The 22,179-nt window shown below is 38.3% G+C and overlaps 1 protein-coding gene across 2 annotated transcripts in view; it reads left to right on the forward strand.

The window, feature by feature from the left end:
- Positions 1-22,179, forward strand: part of GRID1 (glutamate ionotropic receptor delta type subunit 1) — a 504,271-nt gene that overhangs the window by 443,828 nt on the left and 38,264 nt on the right. For both annotated transcript variants that reach the window (XM_050305784.1, XM_050305782.1), the window contains exons 9-12: positions 3,796-3,897; positions 5,436-5,633; positions 7,603-7,927; positions 9,334-9,472. In XM_050305784.1, the coding sequence (XP_050161741.1) occupies positions 3,796-3,897; positions 5,436-5,633; positions 7,603-7,927; positions 9,334-9,472 (764 nt within the window). The remainder of the gene's footprint in view (positions 1-3,795; positions 3,898-5,435; positions 5,634-7,602; positions 7,928-9,333; positions 9,473-22,179) is intronic.

Raw genomic sequence — 22,179 nt, forward strand, 5'->3', positions numbered from 1 at the left:
GTTAGATAGCAGTGATATGCATTATTTGGGCAGTAGCTACTGTGTCATAAACTAAAGTAGTGTAGATGATCACATTCAATACCGTGATAAAAAACATCAAATACTTTTTGATAACGTCAGTTTTCAATTGTATTTACCAGTAGTTTGGGATAATTTGCATCTCAGTTTGTTTGGGTCTGAGACAGACATTTGCCACAGTCTAATGGTGTGAGTGTTTACAACAGAGTTAGAAAATCTAAATTCAAGTTCATGATTCAATGAATTTGTAATTATTGTGTAACAGAGTGGCATGAACATGCAGACTTTGCAGACAAACAGATACGCAACAACTGAGTTTATCACTGGTTCATCTCCTAAAGGAAGTGGCACCCAGGCTCTCAATCTAATTGATCAATTTCACAGGAGGTAGTGAATCTTGCACATCAGGGTTTAATTCATGCAGCTTTGATTTATTTGAGCAGGATTGTCTGCCTCATTATGCTGATGAGGGTTCTCACACTTCCATGGAGTTGTTGCTGATATTCTCTGGTGTGCGTTTGCCATCACTCAAGTAAATGTTGGGCAGCCAACAGCTACATAATTAACAAAGTCATGAAATTGCTTTTTAGAATTTGACTTCTGGTTTATCAAAGGGAACTCAGGAGCCCTAAACTTACACTGACATTAAGTTTTCTTTGGAGTTACTGACACATACCAATACCTTTCAGGGCAAAGGTCCTGAACAGGAGGTTCAACAGATATACTTTGGATGATGTCCTTTATCATTTGATGTTCCTAGGTTGTCTAACCATGTAATTTTCTTGTCTGTGTTTTGAGTAAGTATGTTTGTTTCATTCTGCCTTTCTTGTGGAGGGTTAAAGGATTAAAATTGTGACTCTCTCTCCAAGCCTTTCCTTGCAGTTCTGGTTGAAAATGCAGTAAATATTGATAACGATCAGAAGCGTGTCTGGAGTCAGAATTTTCAAAAAAATTACCTTTTTGTCTGAATTCTACATGTGTTTCCATTGTGTAGTCTTATCAGGTGATTTAGCCTCTGATGTATGGCTAGAACTATGGATTTCCCAGCAACAGGACTGTTTCAGAAAAAGAAACTAGGAGGGTTTAAATTGAAAATCTTTCGTAGAGTAGCTGATTTCAAAACTTGAACTCACATAACCCAGTAACTTGAGAATCAAAAAATTCCCACCCAGACTGCCATTCAATACATGTTCCAGAGACCACTGATATTTTTAAAACACATCCTGCAACTGCTGATTCTGCAAGTAGTTGTTTGCCATAATCAGATGTAAAAGCCCTTTATCTCCTATCACCTGATGGCTGTGCTATAACCTTTGGCTTCAGACTTCTGGTAGGAGCTCAGTACGTATTTTCACCAAGAATGAAACTCTAATGGCCTTAACAGCAGTACTCATTGTGTGTAACAGTGCTGGAAATTAGTTTCTTAGGCACTGATCTTGACAGGTCAGCTGTCACAAATTGATAGACATATCTGTAAATACATCAGTCCTATAAACAAAATTGTGTCTGCAGGAAGTGGAGGCTAAAATTGGCACAGTTCTGAACAAGTGAAATGTTCCAAAGCACAAGGATGGACAGGAAAAAATCCCTTCTGGAAATGGTTTTCCTTATGCTGTACCATTTATGAATTTTATCTGCATAGTTTGCTTTTTAGAGACTGAAAAGATTGCGCCTGTATAGAGAACACTATGGAGTTCTGTTCTGAAGTGACGTTTGCTCCTTCTCCTTGCACTTATCCCTGCTGCAGAAAGGAGGAATCTTTGTGTTGCTCCCTTTGAACAAAAGGAATAAGTTTACGGTTTTGCACTGGCATGTCTCCTGTATTTTTTGGAATTCTTGGAGTTAGTGCAAATTGTGAAACACAGGGTATGCAAGAAGTTTTACATTTCCCATTTTTTAATAAATATTTATCCATCACTTGTTGATTTTGCAAGCCATTTTGGCCAAAAATCTTAATCATATACTTACTGCCTAGGACTACTGAAGAAGGTTAAACAGTGAACTTTCTTTACAGATTTGAGACACAATATAAACCACACACACCTATGCTAGTCTTTGAAGTCGATGAACCACATTGATTTATTTCAAATGACAAATATGTCCATTTGTTTTGACAATAGCAAGAGTAAGAAACAACTGGAAATATTTCAGAGCAAGCATCTTAATTCATATTCAGAAGATACCATGGCTACAGGTCTTTATCTACCTGTGTTGCTGCAGACACTTTTATGTGTCGAAGCTCATCTGTCTCTCCAAACTGTCATCACAGGGGAGAGTTTTCAATCTGAAATACTTTAGCTTTCAGGTGTGTCATTAGAAAGCTGAATATTATTCATTCATTCACCTCCTCCATCCTCCAGGTCATCTGGATAAAAGGAGATGTACTTTAATTCTTTCCTCTCCTATGTCTCAACTTTCAAGATTTAATGACTATGGAATAATTTTCATCAGTTGTGATAGTTCCTGAATATTCACTGAATGTCCTGTTCTTTTTCTAGTTCCCTGTTTATCAGTTTAGTGAAACAAAATAAAAATAAAACTGTACAGATCACTTCCATCACATTTTATTTGTTGATTTGATTTGTGAGGCTTTAGGATAAAACTGAAGTCATAGAAATAAATCATGTAAGACATCTAGCCATAGGCATTTTCAGTGAAATAAGTTCTTTCCAAGAAGGTTTTGACTTGTTACATGAAAACTAGCTTCTGGAAGGAGGAATCCATATTTCACATATCTTGGACTGAGTTTAATTTCTACAGGGCATGCCTTCAGCTAACAACACTGCTTCCACATACGCGAGCATAGTATTGGTGTTTAAGAGTAGAGCTGGAAAAAAAAGAAGAAACAGTTTCTACTCGATACTATTTATGACTCTTCTGAACAAAATGACACTGTGGATTCTGTTTGAAGGCAAAAAGAGTGTCTGACTGCTGCTGCTGCTCAAAAGCATATTTAGTTTCAACAACCCAAAGGTCACTTAAGATTGACTTTTCTACTGAACCTGTTCTATTGAGTTGGACTGCATTTCTCTTCAGAAAATGCAGTAAAATTTATTTTTAAAATTATATATTTCATTTTAAAATAAAACATTTAGATATAATATTCCAGAGAGATATTCTGAAATTATGCATCCAGGTTTATCTGGCAGGTGCATGAAGTTGTAGTAGGTGTGAGATACTTGTTCATCAGAGCCTGGGACCTCAACAGGCTGCTACTGTTTTAGAGATGAGTTAGAAGTAAGAACAAGAGAAAATAGGACTTAGGATCTGAAGAAAGTCTGAAGGAGGAGACAATCTGACACCATAGAACCTATGTCAAGAATTTATTACTATAGGTGAACACCCACATTGTACAGCAGGAAAAATGATCAGTCTTTGATAAACAGGGGGGAATTATTTGAAAATAGGCAGGAATCCTAGCAGAGAGGGAAGTCTGGGATAGTGAAACCACAGATAATCCTCAGAACTGTCAGGCAATATAAACTTACTGAAGAGAAATGTCTTATCAGAGTGATCTAAGGGAAATAATAGGACAAATACCACAGATAACAGAGTGGTTACATTGCGTGCATAGATGAAAATACATTCAGGCAAGGTACTTGTTTATGTCTATCCTCTGAATCTCACTAATTCTGATTCTGCATTAAAAAAAGCCACACATCTCTCAACTTCTCTATATCAGTTCTGGATTCGGTCAAGCTACCATTAAATGTTTATGGGAATGCTGAAAGATTTCTGCTTACCAGGCCTTCAAACTCACTGCGCTTTCTGTTCCAGTTGGCAACGTGGGACTCTGAGAAAGGACTGAATGGCAGCCTACAGGAGAGACGTCTGGGCAATGACTTACAAGGAGTGACACTCAAAGTGGTGACTGTCTTGGTATGATGCTCTTTGAAGGATCTTTCTTTCGGGAAACAAAACGCTCAAAATAAAAAGGAGCCGACTGGGTATTTTGGGCACTTCCCGCAGTGTTTTTGCCTATCATTTTCAGTTCTGTATTTTTGGATGATCAGTTACATAAGCATGGAAGATAGATGATGGCCTTTTATTATTCTATGTGAAGCTGTGCGCTGTCAGAGATACAGAGCATTTGTTTGTTTGCTTGTGCTGTTTTTCTGCATTGTAATTCCTGCCAGGCAGAGAACCAGCACAGGGCCTGAGTGCACAGGGGGGCATTCCAGATATTGTGCTTTAACTTGGATAGGCAATTTCCAGCATTTCATGGATTTTAAGATCAGATGGGCCAATTATGATAATCTAATCTTGGCTCTTGTACACTGCAGGCTGTAAAATTTAATCAAGTGTTTCCTCCATCAAGCTCATAAATTCCCATTGAGATAAACTATATCTTTTAGAAAGGTGACATCTTTCCAAAGAAATCATTATGCTTTTGGGACTACTGTCTCTTAGACTCTAAGTGGTAGAAGAGCTCCTGTCAGCCAAGTGCTACATTAGGGGCGAATTAGGGCTTAAATGCATTCCTGCCTGAAATATTTTAGTCTGCAGATTGCAGAATGTGATGTCTTTCTGTGGCTTTTAATTATCTTTTTCCAAATCATGGTATAAATAGGCAGTACCACATAAGATCATTAAGGCACTCCTCCAGCCCCCAGTTTACTTTTCTCTATTTATGCTGCAGCTGATGGGGGAGGTGAGCAGACAATGTGAGTACTGGGGTACAAAGGCAGCCAGCTGTGGTGGCTGTGCTGCTGACAGCCCTGGCATTCCCCTGCAGGACAGCAGGACACCCATGCCCAGCAGAAAACATACCCCAAAATGCTGCATTTCCTTGTTCCCATAACATACTTTAACTTAAAATATTCTAGAAACTAGTACCCATGAAGGTTATTCTTTGAATTTTCAAAATTTTAATTGTTCAATAAATGCAGTGTTTTTAGCTCTTGTTTCAGTATGTCTCCTGGATAAAAGATTAAGCATTGTATACAAAAGATGGCTTTCTAAATTTAATATGATCTGAGATACATGGGCAGTAGTAATCTTCCTATCTATCCTTCCTATCATGTGCTCAACTTAATATCTGTATTCTAGACAGCTACTTAGGACACTAAGTTAGGTCTATGTGCCCCCTTTATGACCAGTGAGAAGAGGCAGGTATTTTAGAGAGGAACTAATCCTGTGTACACCAGGTCAAATTGTCTTCTGGAGTCTCTGCCTCTTCTCAAGAACTATGGAAAACCCAAGGCCATGGATAGGGCTCAGGTGCTGAGGCGGTGGTGTCTGGTTGGGATGCTTCACAGTATCTCACGTTGCCTACAGCTTTTGCACTCAGAAGGTTATGAGTGTCTCAAAATCCATGCCAAGTTGTTCAGAATTAGCTCAGGAAACATCCTTTTGCTAAGAGGAGCAAATTAAAAATCTTGTTTCAAGTATCAGTTAAGATATTTTTTTGTTCTCAGGAAGAACCTTTTGTGATGGTGGCAGAGAACATACTTGGGCAGCCAAAACGATATAAAGGATTTTCCATTGATGTCCTGGACGCACTTGCCAAGAATCTAGGCTTCAAGTATGAGATTTATCAAGCTCCTGATGGCAAATATGGACAGCAGCTCCAAAACAGCTCGTGGAATGGCATGATTGGAGAACTCATTAACAAGGTACACAGAGAAGAAGCTGCACTATAAGAAAAAAAAAAGAAAATGAAAAAGAAAAAATATTACTCATTGGAGTAGGGTGTCAGATCTTTGTAAAGGTGTTTAAATATTCTCCTTTCCCCATTTCAAATTACAAGTGAATGAATTAGGATGAAAGCATCAGTGCAGAATGCTTCTGAGCTGTGGATGGTTTAAGTGTGATATAAACTGCAATTTAAGACCCTGTATACAGGATAAGAACTAAAGAGTCTCTTGTTTTATTTGCTCCCAACTGCTCTCAACATAAATTATGTCAGTGTAAATCTGTGTGTTTACATAGCTATAAGAAGAGAGGGCATGCATGTGTGTGAGGGAATGACTACAGAAAATGGAGAAAAGATAGGGTATTCTCCTTCAAATATGAATTTCTATTATTTTAAATTTTCATTATGTCTTTGCTTCTTGTTTGTAGATAGGACTTTATTTCTGTCACTTTGTCTGACTCCAACACAGGAAAAGTGTTGGGACTAGTAGTCCCTATTTGGGACTAGGTCCCCCTAGTAATAGGGGACCAGAATTTGAACTAATCTCAAGATTATTTGTTCATTTAAAACAGAGAGGACCACATTTCTTTTCTTAACTACAGTCTTGCAAATCCAGAAGTAAGTTAACTGTACTCCATTTAAGTAGATGGGAAAAGTTTGTAGTTTAGAATCTCTCAGGAAATTGAATTAGAGTATGTTTTGTTAATGTTCTCACTATCTGACATGGGACAAATGTTAATCAAGAAGAAGAATCAAAGGAATTAATATTCCATGTTGCTGCTCTCTGTAGAAAAGGTTACTCTTCTGCAGTGGAGTTATTACTGAAATGAAAACTTTCCCATTATCTAGTAAGTACGTGGCTCAGTATCTGCTAAGTAGATGTTTAGAAAGAAGTAGAAGCAATTAAAGCAATAGCCAGTGTGTGTGATAAGGGGATGCTCTTGGTTGGTGCTAGGAAACATAAAGAATCTTTACCTTATTTTGCACTGACATAAGCTGTTTGATTTTCATTGATTTAAAAATGAGTTAAGGAATCCTCTTAAATTTCTTTGGAAATTGCTTTCTTTGAGGCAATAAAGTGTCTATTATGGTATATTTTAAAAGGCATTTCTGCTACCAGTTGTTCCATTGGCTCCAAAGGATTTTAAAGCAGACTTCCCTCATCTAATATTTGTTTTACTTTCCCAACAAAATTAGAGATAAGGAACAGAATGTACATTCTGTTTTCTTTGAAAAGAATCTTATTAAGATGGAAAAATATTGAAAATCTAACTGCAGCTCTTCAAAAGCTTTGGGAATCTTATTTATTAATTTCTTTTTTTCCTCCATCGAGTTTGCATACTCTTATAGGACCATCTACAAGCAAAACCTAAATGTTGAAGTCAAAGCAGTTTCAAGAACTAGTTTGCTTTTGGTGCCTTCTTCCTGTTACTACTTTTTGCAATCACTTTATACATTTTAAAAAACAAACAAAGTCTTCTCCCCAGTTGTCATATAAAGTCTCTTCATGAATATGGAAAGTTGGCAATTCTGCAGGGAGAAAAACAAACACTAGCTCTTTGCACCTTGCTACCAAATACACAAGCTAAATAAATGTGGTTTCTTTATTGCTTGCAGTGCACCAGGTTAATATGGTTTAGAGTTTTAGGCCTTCTCTGGAAAACAAGTGAGGGATAAAGGTTAAATAGGTTGCACTTCCAGAGAGTTTAAGAGTACCTTGACAGGTTATGTTTCACTACTCTGCTTCAGACCATGTTCAGAATTGTTCAGGTGCAATTTACTAATGCTTAAATTATGCAACGGAGTCTGGTTTTATTTTTAGAGTATTTATATAAATACACCTAAATGTTTTAAGTTATAGAATGAAATAGAAAGTGTCTCCTTAAGGCTCACACTGGCCAAAATGGTGGTGAAGGGAAGAGCTCTGACCTGTTGCGCTTGTCTCGCAGAGAGCAGACCTGGCCATCTCAGCCATCACCATAACACCCGAACGAGAGAGCGTTGTGGACTTCAGCAAGCGCTACATGGACTATTCTGTGGGGATCTTAATCAAAAAACCCGAAGAGAAAATCAACATCTTCTCTCTCTTTGCTCCTTTCGACTTTGCGGTGTGGGCCTGCATCGCCGCAGCCATCCCTATAGTCGGCGTCTTGATCTTCGTCCTGAACCGGATCCAGGCAGTCAGGGCACAGAACGCTTCCCAGCCCAGCCCTTCTGTGTCCTCCACCCTCCACAGTGCCATCTGGGTTGTGTACGGAGCCTTTGTTCAGCAAGGTACTTACCCTCCTGTGAATGGCACTGAAAGACCTTCAGAAATGGTCTGCCTTGGGTAAAGCAGGGCAGGACATGTCAGTCTTGGCCAGAGTGGGCTAAAGATGAAAGAGAAGGCTTGTATGGGGTGGTAAATATGTTTTACTAGCTGATTGAAAGTGGGAAGAGGTAGGTAAGATTGGGGGGGGGGTTATTTCTTTTTTGGCTTTTCTGCCTCTCAGTAATTCCACAAAAAGCAGGCTTTTTCTCTTTGGGAAAGTTGTTATACTAGAAATAAACTACAGAGCTGCTTGGTGCAGAATTGAAACACTTCTTCAGCTCCAAATCTAGCACTTTTTCTAATTGTTTGAATTTAATTTATAAATATAAGTAGAAATTTATATGCTTTTGAACTCACTGGAGACAATTCAACTCTTGGTTCTTTGAATTGAACATGAAAATGATTTGTGGTCTTGCAACTACCCTCAGGAATCTCTAGATGTAGGACTAAACCTACTGAATTCAGGAGGACTATTACCATTAACAAAGTTACTTCTGAAACTAATTGCTTGCAAAATCTGCGCACACAGTTTTTGTGCCATATCTATAATGTTAGTTCTATTCTTGAAAAGACAGGTCTTGTTGAATGCTGATATGTGGATAAGTTGTTAACTTTTTTCTACATTTTTTTGTTGTTGTTGTGATTGCAAGCTTATAAAGCTTCAATTGGAAAATCCGTCCTATTGCTATGAAACTTGGTCCCTCATCTCATTAATGTGGCATTCCTGATGGGTTTAAGTGCAGTAAGATATAATCAGCACAACTGTATGCTGAATTGACTAGCACCAGCTCTATGGGAAAATTTAGTCTCCAGTGATGTTCAAGCATAACTGTGCTTGAAGACTGCTGGAAAAAAATCTTCACGTTAGTTGAAATCTTGTAAAGAGTAACAAGTAATAACACTAATGCTTCAGTCTTTGCAGATTTAAATACAGCAAAAATAGCACACAAAACATTGGGCAGCTCTGTGGGTTTTTTCCCCCCAGTTCTAAAATGATAATTGAAAACAGAACATTACTGTATTCTGAGCACTGTAATGATTTAATTCCCACATATTAGTTGTGCTTCACCATTCAACTGCCTTTACTCAGAACATTTTTCATGTTCTCTAGATTTGATATTCAATAATTCTCAAGGGAAATTTTTTGAAAGCTGATTTTCTAGAACACTGTCTAGGGCAAGAGGTTGACTGGTGAAAATACTTGTAAATTACCAGTCTCAGCAGAAGCAATGCTTTTCCCACAGTGAAAGGGCAGACTAGAGGGGGAGCAGAGAGGGAGCTCCAACAAAGTTTAACACAACAGGGCACACAGAGGGTGATTGTAAATGGAAGCTGCTGAGAGACCCTTATTTTCTCTGTTTATTTGTAGGGAGTGAATCCACTGTCAATTCTGTGGCAATGCGCATTGTAATGGGAAGCTGGTGGCTCTTCACCCTTATCGTGTGCTCTTCCTACACAGCGAATTTAGCAGCATTTCTCACAGTATCAAGGATGGATAATCCCATCAGGTAAGAGCCTCTTTTTAACGGGAAGCTAGAAACCTGGATTTCACAGTACAGTATTACCCATTTGAGCACTCATTCTTGCAAGAAAGAGATAACTCTCTAACAAAATACTCTGCTTATTTTCAGTGTCTGTTTTTCTCTTCTCTCCCCCTCTCCACCTTCACTCCAACAGCCCCCAAGCAGTTTTGACAGGTGCATGGAGAGTACAGTGACCCTTCAATTGTGCATTTTTCCAGAAGAGAGGTCTTTCATGAGCTCCTGGTTGTTTGGTGGCGATTTGTGTGTGTGTATGTAACTTGAGGGGGTTTCATCAAATTTAAAGGCTAAATAATGTTTTCATTTCTTTCCTCACAAAAACATGGACAAAATTCCCAGCTTCACACTGGCCTGGAGTACTGGGAGGGCCATTGGTCTTTACTGAAAGGGTAAGAGCCTGATAGCTCATGTTTGATCTGATGGCAGTGGAGTGGAGAGGTGACAGTGCAGCACAGGCTCTCCTTCTAGAAAATTCTGAGGCAAAGATTTCGGGTGCTAGAGGGTGCCACAGTTAAGTTGTTGGTCTCCTCTGGGATTGCATAGGGAAGAGTGGGACTGAATATTTGTGCTCGCCTCCTGAAACAGAAGCAGTGTCAGTGAGGTGAGGCTGGTACTTAAAAAGCTGCTTTTACCTTCTCTGTGGTATCTGCAGAGAAGGGCATGAATAAGTGCACTTCTCATAAACCTGAGTTCAACAGCATTTTCAATTTTTAACATGTCAATGTGTACTTGCAGAAAATGTAACATTTTTTATGGATATAGTCTTTTAATAATAATAAAGTCTGCCCAAAACCATAACAAGCTTTGGTCTTAAATTAATTTTCTGTTAGTTTGACCAAAATAAGTGGGTCTTAACAGTAATAGAAATAAGTACTCCAAGTAATTTCTGGAAATAACATGAGAAACTATATAGAATAAAACTTTGTGTGAATAAAATCTCTATGTGAGGCCTGGATGTACTGGGATAAAGGTTAAGCTCAGTGAATAAATTGCTCTTGAAAAACAAGACACAAATAGCTATCCAGAAAGCTTGAAAAATTATATTCTTAAAAAGTTTTGAAAGTTCTATTTCTTTCGTTGCAGAATAGTTTTTCTGTTTGGGCTAAATTAGCACTTCCTAAAACTTAGCAAAGTTCAGAGGAGGACAAAAGTTGGAGTGTAATTGCGTGAGGAATCTCCAAAGAAAGACAGAGGTTTAAGAGCAGAACTGTGAATTTTTAGAGGAGGCCTTTGAGGCTGAGCTGTTACAACATTTACAAGGGGTTTTGATTTCCTTTCTTTTTAAAAAGAAAGGACATTGGTAAGAATCATGAGGAGGAGAGAAGTTCTTTGGGTAAAGGAACTGCTCGATGTTGTTTCACAAGCAAAGACCCAGGCACCCTTCTGCAAGTTCCTGTTATCCCCTTGTACAAGGTGAGGATACAGAAGGAAGAAATCACTCTGTTGTGATTTGAAAACATCAGCAGAGTCATTCAGGTGCCAAAACGTAAATTCCAAAAGTAATTTAAGCTGCCATAAGGCTTCACTGCCTCTGCTGCAGCTACTTGGCTGTAAGGCCAGGGGTCTCCATCAGGAGTTGTCAGCCACAATGTGGATTGTTCATATTGCCTGAGATGTCAAAAGTGGTCCTGGATGCTGAGGCTTAGGTACCCAAATAATTCCTGAGGGACTCTGAAACGGAACTGTCAGAATACTCTCTGAGTTGACTGCTGGTTGGCATAACTGAGACAGTTAAGAGACTGGCTTGTCTTGGCTTGCCTATGGCTATTTTATAACGTTTGCATATTGTCCCCAAGGTGCTGCTACTCGAGAGAAAGAGATCTTGACTAACCCCTCTCATTGAAAACTGTGATTGCCTTAGGAAAGAGGAAATGGGATAAAGAAGTAGGTCTCTCTTCATCCACTTCAAAGTTATGATGAAGATATTTTCATGTCCCTACTCTTTAGGAGAAGCATCTTATAAAATGTTTTGTCAGATTTAGAGCATATTATTTTCCTGAGAAAGTAAATTACTGCCCTACCTGGATTCATTGTGTCTCAGCTCCCAGTACTAACTGGCTTCAGAATCATATGATGTGGAGTGGCTATTTTTGCCTCTCTCACTCTGCCCTCAGCTTGCCCACATTATATCTTTCATGAACCCAGAAAAGAATACTTATGTGAAATCCATTTTTCCCACCCAAAGAGGCACAATGAATTACAGTTGAAAACTTGCTCACCAGCTGAGAGCAACCAAATCCATCTGTGTATACTTCCATTGTTAAGAAAAAACAACCTCCATCCTTTCAGTAAATGTGTGCTGTTATCTCCCCCTCTATAGAGAAGTCCTCTGGTGTTCAGTACTGCTGCAGCTAAATTGCCAGCAGGAGAGAAATAAGTATTATGGTGCTGCAGTAGCTGCTACATAGTTAAGATTTTCATTACAAGGCTAATTTTCTTCCCAAGCCCTCTCCAAAATGCTTAATAAAAGTTGTTTCAGCATCAAATTTGGCATGTGTGGTCTGTGACTAGCGAAATAGAAGTAAGTTTGACTGAATAACTAGGTGTCAATCAATCCAGTGATCATTGCCTTAATTTCACTGCAAAAACAAGTGTGTCATAGAAATCATAAATGATATTTATTAGAAGGGGCTTGGTGAGACTTTCGCTGTAACGATGTTGAACTGTTGGAAGGCAGCTTTTTAAAATTAGAATGTCAGATGAAAACCTGCTCATAGGTGAATAATTTTTTGTTTTATGTCTGGCGTAGTTAAGTCTCACAAGAGTATTCCACCCTGCCGTGAGTTTTAGAGACTTCCTGTGTTCACAGAAAGGTGAAATATCCAGAGCAGGAGGCATGACAGGAAGTAACTTTGATGTGCCACCTGTATTTCTGTTTCCTGAAAGATATTTCCTAAATCCTTAACAGGTTCCCAAGTGCTATGCGGTCCAGGTGCTCAAATCCCGTGTGTAGGATGTGCTTATCTTGGAAAGAAAAATATCCTTCTCCTTGCATTTTCCCAAACCCTCGAGGGCTTCATCACATACATGCTACCAGGAGGAGGCACTGGCTTTCTGGCCTGCCATGGCAGCACATGCTGCCTTGCTCTTCACATGCTCTGTGTGCTCATCTCTCATCCTTCTGTGACAGGGTGGAGAGGAGGGTCTGAATGTAGAGTTTAAGACCCACATCAAAACCTCTGTCCCTTCAGAAGATCAAGGCTAGCAGGAAACAGTGTGAACCTTCCCTGGCTGTTCTCCATTTTTGGTTTCTAGCAGACTGTGCTTCTGCTCCCCTTTGCTCTTTTAATGCTGCTTCTCTAATCCCTCTGTCCGAATGACCTCCTTCACTTCTCATCTTCTCTCTGCCTCAACCTCACAACGAGGGAGCAAAGGCAGTGTCGTGGTTATCTCAGAATTTCTGTGTTTATAGAGATTCACAGGTAAGGCAGGGAAACATCAAGTAGATTTCCTGGCCACATATGGGCAGAGAAGTGAGATATTACCCAGTTCAATAAAAAACAGGGAAGGTGGTTCGTGTGAGTGTGCTGGGGGCAACTGCTTTGGAGCTCAGGCCAGGAAGCTGTAACTTTGTAAATGGTTAGTTCTCAAACCACTCATGGTCTAACTTTGTAAATGAGTAGTTCTCAATATTTGTTTTGAAATAGAAATCTTCGTAATGTTTAGAGCCTGTGCTAATACTCGACAAACTCATTTAAACCCAAATAATTTGCATAATATTCGCCTTCAGTGCTGGGCCAGTCTGCTAAGTAAGGCAGAATTATTACATACAAGTTTGTTATTTCTTTTGTGTTATTACATTTTCAAACAACTCTTGGATCTGCTGTCTGACCTTCCATTTGTAATTATGAGTTTAATTAGCAGTGACTTGCATTCCAGCCTCATTTCTTGCTAACAAGCGGACTACATGCAGTTCAGTAGCTGCACAGATATTCTGAAACTCAGGTTTTGGAGAGCTTGTTTGACAATATGTTAAGAATCACGTAAGAAAAAAAGGACATTGAAAAGTATTCTATTTGCAAATTCAAAAGAGTTTAAATTGAAGATTTTATCAAATTGATCCTTAACATTTGTACATGCTGTGGCTGTTTTGACAGGCATCTTTATATATGCATCCATGGACTGCATACAAATGCATGCTATGTCTCCTCTTAAGTTCACAGCTGTTGTTTCATGGTTTGGGATTTCCTTATTTGCATTTTAATCCCCAAATTTCCTGTGTTTTGGTGACAGCTGAAGATTTACTGCAGCTTAGTTGGGGTGATAGGCTGGCACTTGGAAGACTTGGGTGCAAATTCTTTTTCTACCGCATGCTTTGTTTGATCTTGGCAAGCTTAACCTCCTCTCGTCTCGGTTCTCTTTCTGCATAACAGAGTAATAATATTTTCTTATCTTATGTGGCATGTTGTCAATTTAGCTGCTTTAAAGATGATGGCCAGAAATGACCATATTATAGTAGCACTGCAGGTATCAAAATATATAGAGTTTCTGGATTGGATATAAAACAGAAACAATCTCAAAATATTTTAAAAGAAAATGAAGAAAGTACTTGGAAGATGCCAGCTAGAGGGAAATGAACAAAGGTTTCATCTGCTGTAGTTAAGTGAATTTGATAGAGTTTATAGCAAGAACCTCACAGGAATCCCTCTGTATTTTCAGCAATTTTGTCTTGAATTTCCTATATTTGAAAACAGCCTTTCTGTTGTTCATATCATACTTGGTTTTTAAAATATTTCATTGGATTATCATCTGTTATGTTTAATTTGCGCGATGCTTTGTGGTGTCTGTGCAGCACCTCAGGCACATTGGCAGGAGGCATGTAGGAAAGAGCATGATAAAAAATAATTATTGTTATTATTATTTAAGGCCTGTGAGCAAATGCTTCGATCACTACATAACTAGATTAAGTTCATCCATGAAAAAAAGAAAGTTAAAAAAGAGTGTAAGAAGGATGCAAGCGAATGAGCAAGGGCAAAAACTCAAAACTTTTTTTCCTTTCCAGAACATTCCCTGTTTAGAGTGCATGGATGAAATTTCCTGGGAAATGCTCTGCAGCCTGTGCTCAGGGGGAGAGCTTGCCAGCCCTTTGCCTTCGGGCGCTGCTCAGGACAAGGCACTGTGCTGCTGCCAGTGCTAGAACCCCCATTGTCTGTCTTTTCATTTCACTTCTATTGGTGCTGTTGCCCAGTGGGTGCTTCTGGGAAAGTCTGGAGCCTTTCAAAAAGCTCTCTGAATGCTGGCATATGCCGCTCAACCACGGCTTAAAACGGATCCTAATTGCTCCTTTAATTGAACAAGCAGGCAAGCGCCTAAGTGCAAATATTTCCCAAGGACGTTTTTTCCCCGAGAAAATTGAGAATGCGCAGCTAAAAATCAAGCTTGCCTTCCATCTCTCCAATTGCCCTTAAAAAATGTGGCGTATATTGGAGATCAATGGCAAACCAAGAGATTTGTGGTTCCCTAAGTCTCCAACTTGACTTTTACGACATCTATATCATAACATCTCTTCGTTCGTTCGTGTAACTGGGTTCTGTGACTTAGGTGGGTTGAGGCATTAAAATTCAAATGCATGCACAGTTTAGAGAAGAAAATGATTTGGATATAACATTAGCAAAATCTACCATCTGTGCAGGTAATAAAATCTTTTTTTTTATTATTTTTTTCTTTTGCTTTGAAAGGATGAAAATCTAGCAAGAGTAACAACCCTCATGACAGCCCATCAAAATGTACAGGGAGTGGTTTAAATCTGATATTTGATACTAAGTCTCAGCTCAGACTGAGTCGCCTTTTGGGTCAGATTGTCTCATATTAACATGGGTTATTCAGTGGCTGCCCATCGAGTAGCTGTATGCTTTCTGCATACATTAAATCACATTGGCCCCTGACTTAAATCTTCTTTGTTGCAGTATGAGGCTTCTTTTTATTACAAGGAGAGTACCTATGGCTTATTTTGTTGCATTATATTTTCTGTTTGACTCCTAAGGGATAAACAGTACAAAATGCAGTAATAGAAGATTTTTGCTCAATAGGATATTTATACTTCTATTGTTTCTCTCTAAAGAAGCTGATTTAATGTCTTATATGAATTGATAATACAATCTAATATAGCAGGATATTAAAAAAGCAAAATAATTATTACTATAGCAAATCAAATAGAAACAGCCTTAAAGCTTCAGACATCTCCTAACTGCTCAATCCATCACTTCTAAAGACCAAAACAGGAGTAAGAAGAAAAATTTCATGGTGAATTCTGTTTTGGAAATTATTCTGTGTGAAGAAAAACCATTGAAGAGGCTGGCACGTATTCTCATCTATTTGAATATCACTCCTGGAAAAGCATTAGTATTTTTTTTCACTGTAGCAGGCAGATATTTCCTTGACCTACAATGCAAAATTACTTAACTTCTTTTTCCATGTAAATATACTATTACATGTGTTTGCCTGCTTGCTATGTTTGCTGTCCTTTTGAGCAAACATGGAGTGTCACATGCCCCTATGGTGTGTATATATATATATATATATATATATCTTTGTCAGAAGGGTATTTAAAAAAACGCACTCTCAGAGCCAGGTAGAACCTGAAAATATACAAATACCTTTATGATATTTGCTAGTGAAGCTGCTGCCTGGAAAAAACAAAACAAAACAAAACAAAACTAATCCCCTGTAAAATAACTTGTATTTTATATCATTTATCTGTGCTGGTCAGAGTCATTAGTGTGACTTTTATTATAAAAGTAATGAAGATTTGTCTGTTACAGGGTAAGATAGTGCATATTACTACATAGGTTTCCAAATTGTCCAGAGTCAGCTCTCTCTGAGGGTATCCCTGAAGACAATCTGGCAACCCTGAAGCCAGAGCAAGCAAATAAATTGCATTCACAAAACTACCAATAATTAGTAAACACTTAATCACAGTAAGTTCATTCCTCAATTTGTGAGGTGAAGCTGAAAGATAATGTATTGACTTTCAAGAAGGGAAAGTTGTACTTGTTTTTTTACTTGCTGTCAGCTCAGACATGACATACACAGACTTCCAACTCTGCTAATCTGCAATATTTTGGGAAATGCTTCATTTCTCATGTAAAAAATGTCTTCTCACCTTGCACAATTCTTCACCAGTGGTTCTGTCATTCCTGTACCATGATTGTTCAGTATCAGATTTTCTCACCCACCTGACAGCAAAAGTAATTTTCCCACCTTCTGTTCATTACCACGTATTCAATGTCAGCAGGCTGACTGTGAGTATAAGGAACAGGCACTGAATTGTTTATTTCTCTAGATTATTTTGGACAGAGGGATGAGAAGAAAAACAAGGGAAATTTCCAGATGGGGCAGGGTAAGAACACTGGCCCAGCTGTCTTCCCAGAGTCATGGCTGGTTATTAACACTGACCAGCGCCACTGTGCTATGGCCAGCCCTGTGCTCCACTTAGATGGACCATCTTTCACATTGAAAGACTTGAATTGATATCCTGCTATAAAAATGAAGTAAAGATCATACTTTCTATAGCCTAAAAGTTCAGTTTCATACAAGCAATTCAAAAGCTGATGTCTTGGGAAAATGCTCAGTAGGCTTGTGATGGTTCACAAGGCGTTCTCTCAGAGACTAAAGGCTAAACATGCCTGTGCTGTAGGTTGGGAAGGTGAGAGTTTCAGTTTTGGTGAGTTCAGTGCACATTCACCCATTTCATCTTACGCTGATGAAATTAGCCATAAATTAAAAAAATCAAACTTTGTATGGAATAGCTGGGGTACAGGAACGTGTCTGTTATTCACTTCTGCTCTGGACACTGGAACTTCAGTCAAAGGGTGATGCAAATGGCTTTCTGCAGTGACATTTTAAATCATGCAAGCTAAATTCATTGGTGTTGTGAGGAGGATTTATTTTTTGATTCCTTGTTGTTTTTGGTTTTTTTTCTCCCATGCATTTGTACAATTCTCATGCCTTTATAGTATGAATATATATTTAGTCAAACAGTTGCACTGCTCTTTAAAATCACTCAATGAAGAGAATTCTTTTGGTTTTCTAGATCCTGAAATAGCTTTTGCTGATAGTATAACAGCTTCTTATAATTTCTTTTAATAGTCCCTCATGTTAAGATAGTTTGCATCTGTGTCTTTGATATGGTTTCTTTCAGGAATTGCCAGCCCTTCTGTAGCCTTTTCTCTCTAAAGCAATGCCCCAAGAGATTCTCTTCTCCAGTTCTTGAAGTTTTTTGAGTCTGGTCTTTTGAAATGTATTATTTTTACATTTTTGTTTGGTTTTTTCCCCTCTCAGGTTAGTGAGTCCCATCGTCTTGCAAACACTTTAAATCTGGTTACTTTTCTCTCTGACATTTCCATTCAAATCTATCAAATCTAAAATAGTTACTCCCCTTATAAATGTCTTCATGATAGGAGATCATTCATTCTCACACCTTACACTCTTAACACTTCAACTGATACACAGGATGGTATTTCATCTGCTGAAATAAAAATTGCTCCAATACATTCTTAAATGTTTATAGACCCTCTTGCCATGAGGTGGAAATCTGTAAACTTGCCGTTTAAAGAAAAGGCTTTAAAAATTGAGTATCTTTATAAGGAGATTTAGAAACTATCCCCATGTATGTAAAAAAAAACCCAAAAAACCAAAACCAATCAAAAAATACAATCAAAACACTTTTAATTGATGCACTTTATGGATGTTTAGGAGAGAAAGGAGCTAGGTGTTCTTAGTTTCCGTGGGAACTAAGTTACTACTGTTTATTACCATGAGTGCTTTCCTATTAGTTCTTCATTCTTGTGTTGCAAAAGATTTTCTGAAGAGAAAGAAAACTTTTCTGGAAATAGTACTGCTTTGCTAAGAGAAGGGTTGCATATGTTCTTTCCTTTTCCTGGGCTCATCTGCCTTGTTGAGCAATGTTCTCTTCTTCTGCACGTGTGCCCCCTTTATAATATAACACAGGAGTGTTTCCAGGCTCATCTGGAGATGAGGGAGAGAATGGTTTTGCCTTAGAAAAACTATTTTGGTACAGCTGACAAAGTTTGTTACATTAAAAGAAATGTAATTACATGCACTAAAGTTGTTTGCCTTCCAAGCCATTAAAACGAGCCTAAGAGAATATGCCACTGATGTAATTTAATTGATTTATGAGTAGTCATATCTATCTAGAAAAGAATAGAAAACCATCAGTTAAAATGGGGTGGATGCTAACTACTGTGTTTTTCACATGTGGCAATAATGCAATTCCCAAGCTCATATTTCAAAGTTTGTAGTTAGGCTACCCAATAAACTAATAAATCTCAATATAAAGAACAGCTAGTTGGTGTTGATGTGGTGTTTTCAGCACTTCTGGTAGGAGGTTCAGTATTCAGGAGAGACTTGTGTCCAGGATGAGGAGACGGAGAGGTCAAAGGGTAAGGTCTCTTCTTCTGTTTACCCTTCTGTCCATCAGGATGCAATGGGAAGCACACCAAATACTATGTGCTTGCAGTGCTCTGAGAAACAAGCAAGTGAGCCTCCAGGCCTTAAAATATGCATGCGTGTTGTGTGCACTTTAGACATCAATAATAACTGGTGAATGTTATATGTACTTTCAGTATTAATGAAGAGCCCTATATTTTGATTTCCCAGGAGTATGCAGCACATGCTCTAGCGTTCAAGATGCCTCTTCAGAGCCTTTCTGTTTTCTTCTCTTCTTTCTGTCAACATTGATAGCTTCTGCTTTACTCCCTGTGGTAAGGGAAGGGTGTGAAGCTGTTTTCCAGCATCACACTGTACCTTTGACAGATCTGAACTCACCCAGCCCCTCCTCCCCAGCTATGAGGCTGCTGACATGCAACAGCTCCTGATAAATCAAAACTTAATAAAGAGTTGAGTAGGACCTCATCCCACACTGGGATTTCATGGACTTTAATGGAACTACTCACAGTATAATGATATCCTAACAGTCATTGTATAAAGTACCACTAACACCAAGTAAAGACTTCATAAGCCAGCACCAAGATGCCAAGCTTATCTGTTCCCCACTCTATTTAATTAAAAAGCTACTCTTTGCCATCTGAGTGCAAAACAGAATGTCAGTGCTATCAGTACTTATAAAACCAGTTGAAAAGGAAGAAAGCAATTTCTTCCCTCTAGATCTTAATCATTAATCTTCATTAGGATTTTTAGCTTCCGAGTGTGAGTGGTAAAAGACATCAGCATAGCAAACAATTTAAAGTGCATCTGCATATATAATGTAGGTAGTTTGTTATTTTCATTATAGGTAAAAGCATGTGTCAGTTGCCAGATGTGTTTGATTCAAACAATATGATTTTCATGCCAACTTTATGATATGTTTGATTTAGGTGAAGTGACTAAAACCTGCCGTTGGGACTGTGTTGCTGTTAAACACCAGCTGCAGCTTTTATTTTAATTAATAATTTAAGGAGTAGAATACCTTTCTTTAATTAACATGTTTAACCCTTTGAGCTACTCAGAGAAAGGCAACACAATGGCAAAGTAGTTTAAAAGTAAAGCAAAAAAATTATTCAAAGGTAGTTCAAACAGAAGTACTTCTTTGCTCCAACCAAGCTACAAGCTCTTGAGATTTTTCACCTTTTCTTTACATTTTAATTTACTCTTCACTGTTGAATGGGATATGGAGTGGGGGTAAAGAATTCAGGAGAACCCAGGTTTTTAGCAGGACTGATTATTCTGGATTTGCAGGATGAGCTGCAACTGCTCATAGCTGTTCTGAATCCCTTTCCAGACTTTTAACTGAGTCTGTCAATGTCTTAAGCGCTGTTGTGCCAAAACTTCCCTTGATCTGTTCTGAAAATCTGCCCAGTCATGTAGTAGTTTAAATGTGGATCTGATCATACAAATTAAAGCTCCTGATTTTGAAAACCTGAGCCTACATCTTAAAAGAAACTCCAATGTGTTAGGCTGTCTGTGTCTTTGTCAGTCAGATACTTTCCTTTGTTAAATTGCAAATACGATGGGCAAACTGGGTAATATCTCAAGGTTATTAATATCTCAAGGTTATTAAGTTTATAGAAATATGGAAAAATGGGGTGATGAAGAGGGGTCCTCTTGTAGTCATTTACAAGAGTAAATGACTCTTGTAAATATGAAGACTGCCTTCTGACTTTGCTCCATGAGTTAAACATCAAGATGAACTCATACGGAATTATAAAGTCCCCGGCCATGAGAGAAACTCCATCCAGAGATCACAAAGTATTGGGCACCAGCAGATCCACCTTTGAGATGCAAATGCTCAAAAACTACCTTCCATTGCCCCCACTATCAGTGGAATTATTTATTATGCTGTTTTTTTGGTTTTGAAAACATTTCAAGCAAAGTGATCATAACTTCTGCTGTAAGGACCATCATGGTTTCTTTATGATATGATAACAATTTACAAAATATAGGACATCCAGAAAGAAAAAAGCCTACAAATAAGCATCAAACTAAAAAAAGAATAGTTAATGGAAAAAAAATCAGCAATCTAAGTGACTTATGCTTTTATTGCCTGGAGGAGGTTTGGAGAAGAGGAGGTTTGGAAGTATAGTTAGAAACATTGGACTGGCAATCAGGAGATGTTTAGCTTATTTCTAGCTGTTTAACAAATTTCTTTATGTGCGGTGCTGGAGCAGAGCCAGTGGCAGCTCTAGGCAAAATGAACTTCTACGATCCAGCGACAAGTCAAGTCACACTCGTACAGATCACTGCAGATGACTGGAGTTGCCGAGGTGGTCCCGAGGGCATCATTTAGAAATAGCAATGGATAGGAATACCCAGGGGTCTAATTTTGTTTACAGAAGAACCTGTTTTACTGATTATGATGAGAATCCAGTTTGATTTTTAGATCCAAATTTGAGTCTCAGAGCCAGAAATACTGTTAAGTCTTTTTTTTTTTTTTTGGAAAATGGGCATGTTTCCTAAGTAAACTGCTGGGAGATACTAAGAAGTTCTGTGAGCAATGGGACACAGCCTAGTTGTATGTGGGTTTGTCCTACATTCTCCCCACTTTGGCTTTACCAAAAATACTAAAGATTGTTCTGAGTTCGCTAAACAGAAAGTGAGATTTCAGGTGCTGCTAATAGAACCTATTTTTGCTGCATCTCAGTCTCTCAGAAAATACACAAATGTTTTCCCAATACAATGTGTGTAGCTAGGAATTACTTACTATTAAAATCGTAAACATGACAGTGTATCATTTATTAATGGCTTGACTGTCTTTGCATTTCAGTGGGCATACCTACCATTTGTTCCTGTCTTTTAAAAATTAATCATGCAGTAGCTCTGCTGGAACAGAGTCCCTGTGAAAACAGGGAAATCATTGCTGTATGAGGAGTTAAGAAGACAGTTTAGTTTAGTTTAGTTTACTTGTTTTTCACGTTGCATGTAGGAACTGAGGCTAGTGGAATTAATTTCAAAGAAATTAAATCAGTTTGGAGCTCTACAAGTTCTGCACTTTTAGCACTTTTTCTACATAATATTTGGCTGTTTTGTTTTGCATTTTTCTTACTCTTTGTATTTTTGTTTCCAATCTTGGAAACCTTGAGCATGTGTTTTTGTGTGCTTGAATAGATCTCAGCAGTATTGGTCTACCTGTTAAGTCTGCTAGGTAGCTTACAAAGGAAATTTATTTAGGGCAGCAGGAGAGAGAGGATCCTGATCTTACAGTGGATAGGTGACAGAAC

Source organism: Myiozetetes cayanensis, unplaced genomic scaffold (genome assembly GCF_022539395.1).
Source record: "Myiozetetes cayanensis isolate MyiCay16 unplaced genomic scaffold, myiCay2020 scf10, whole genome shotgun sequence".
In the NCBI taxonomy this organism is placed as follows: Eukaryota; Metazoa; Chordata; class Aves; order Passeriformes; family Tyrannidae; genus Myiozetetes; species Myiozetetes cayanensis.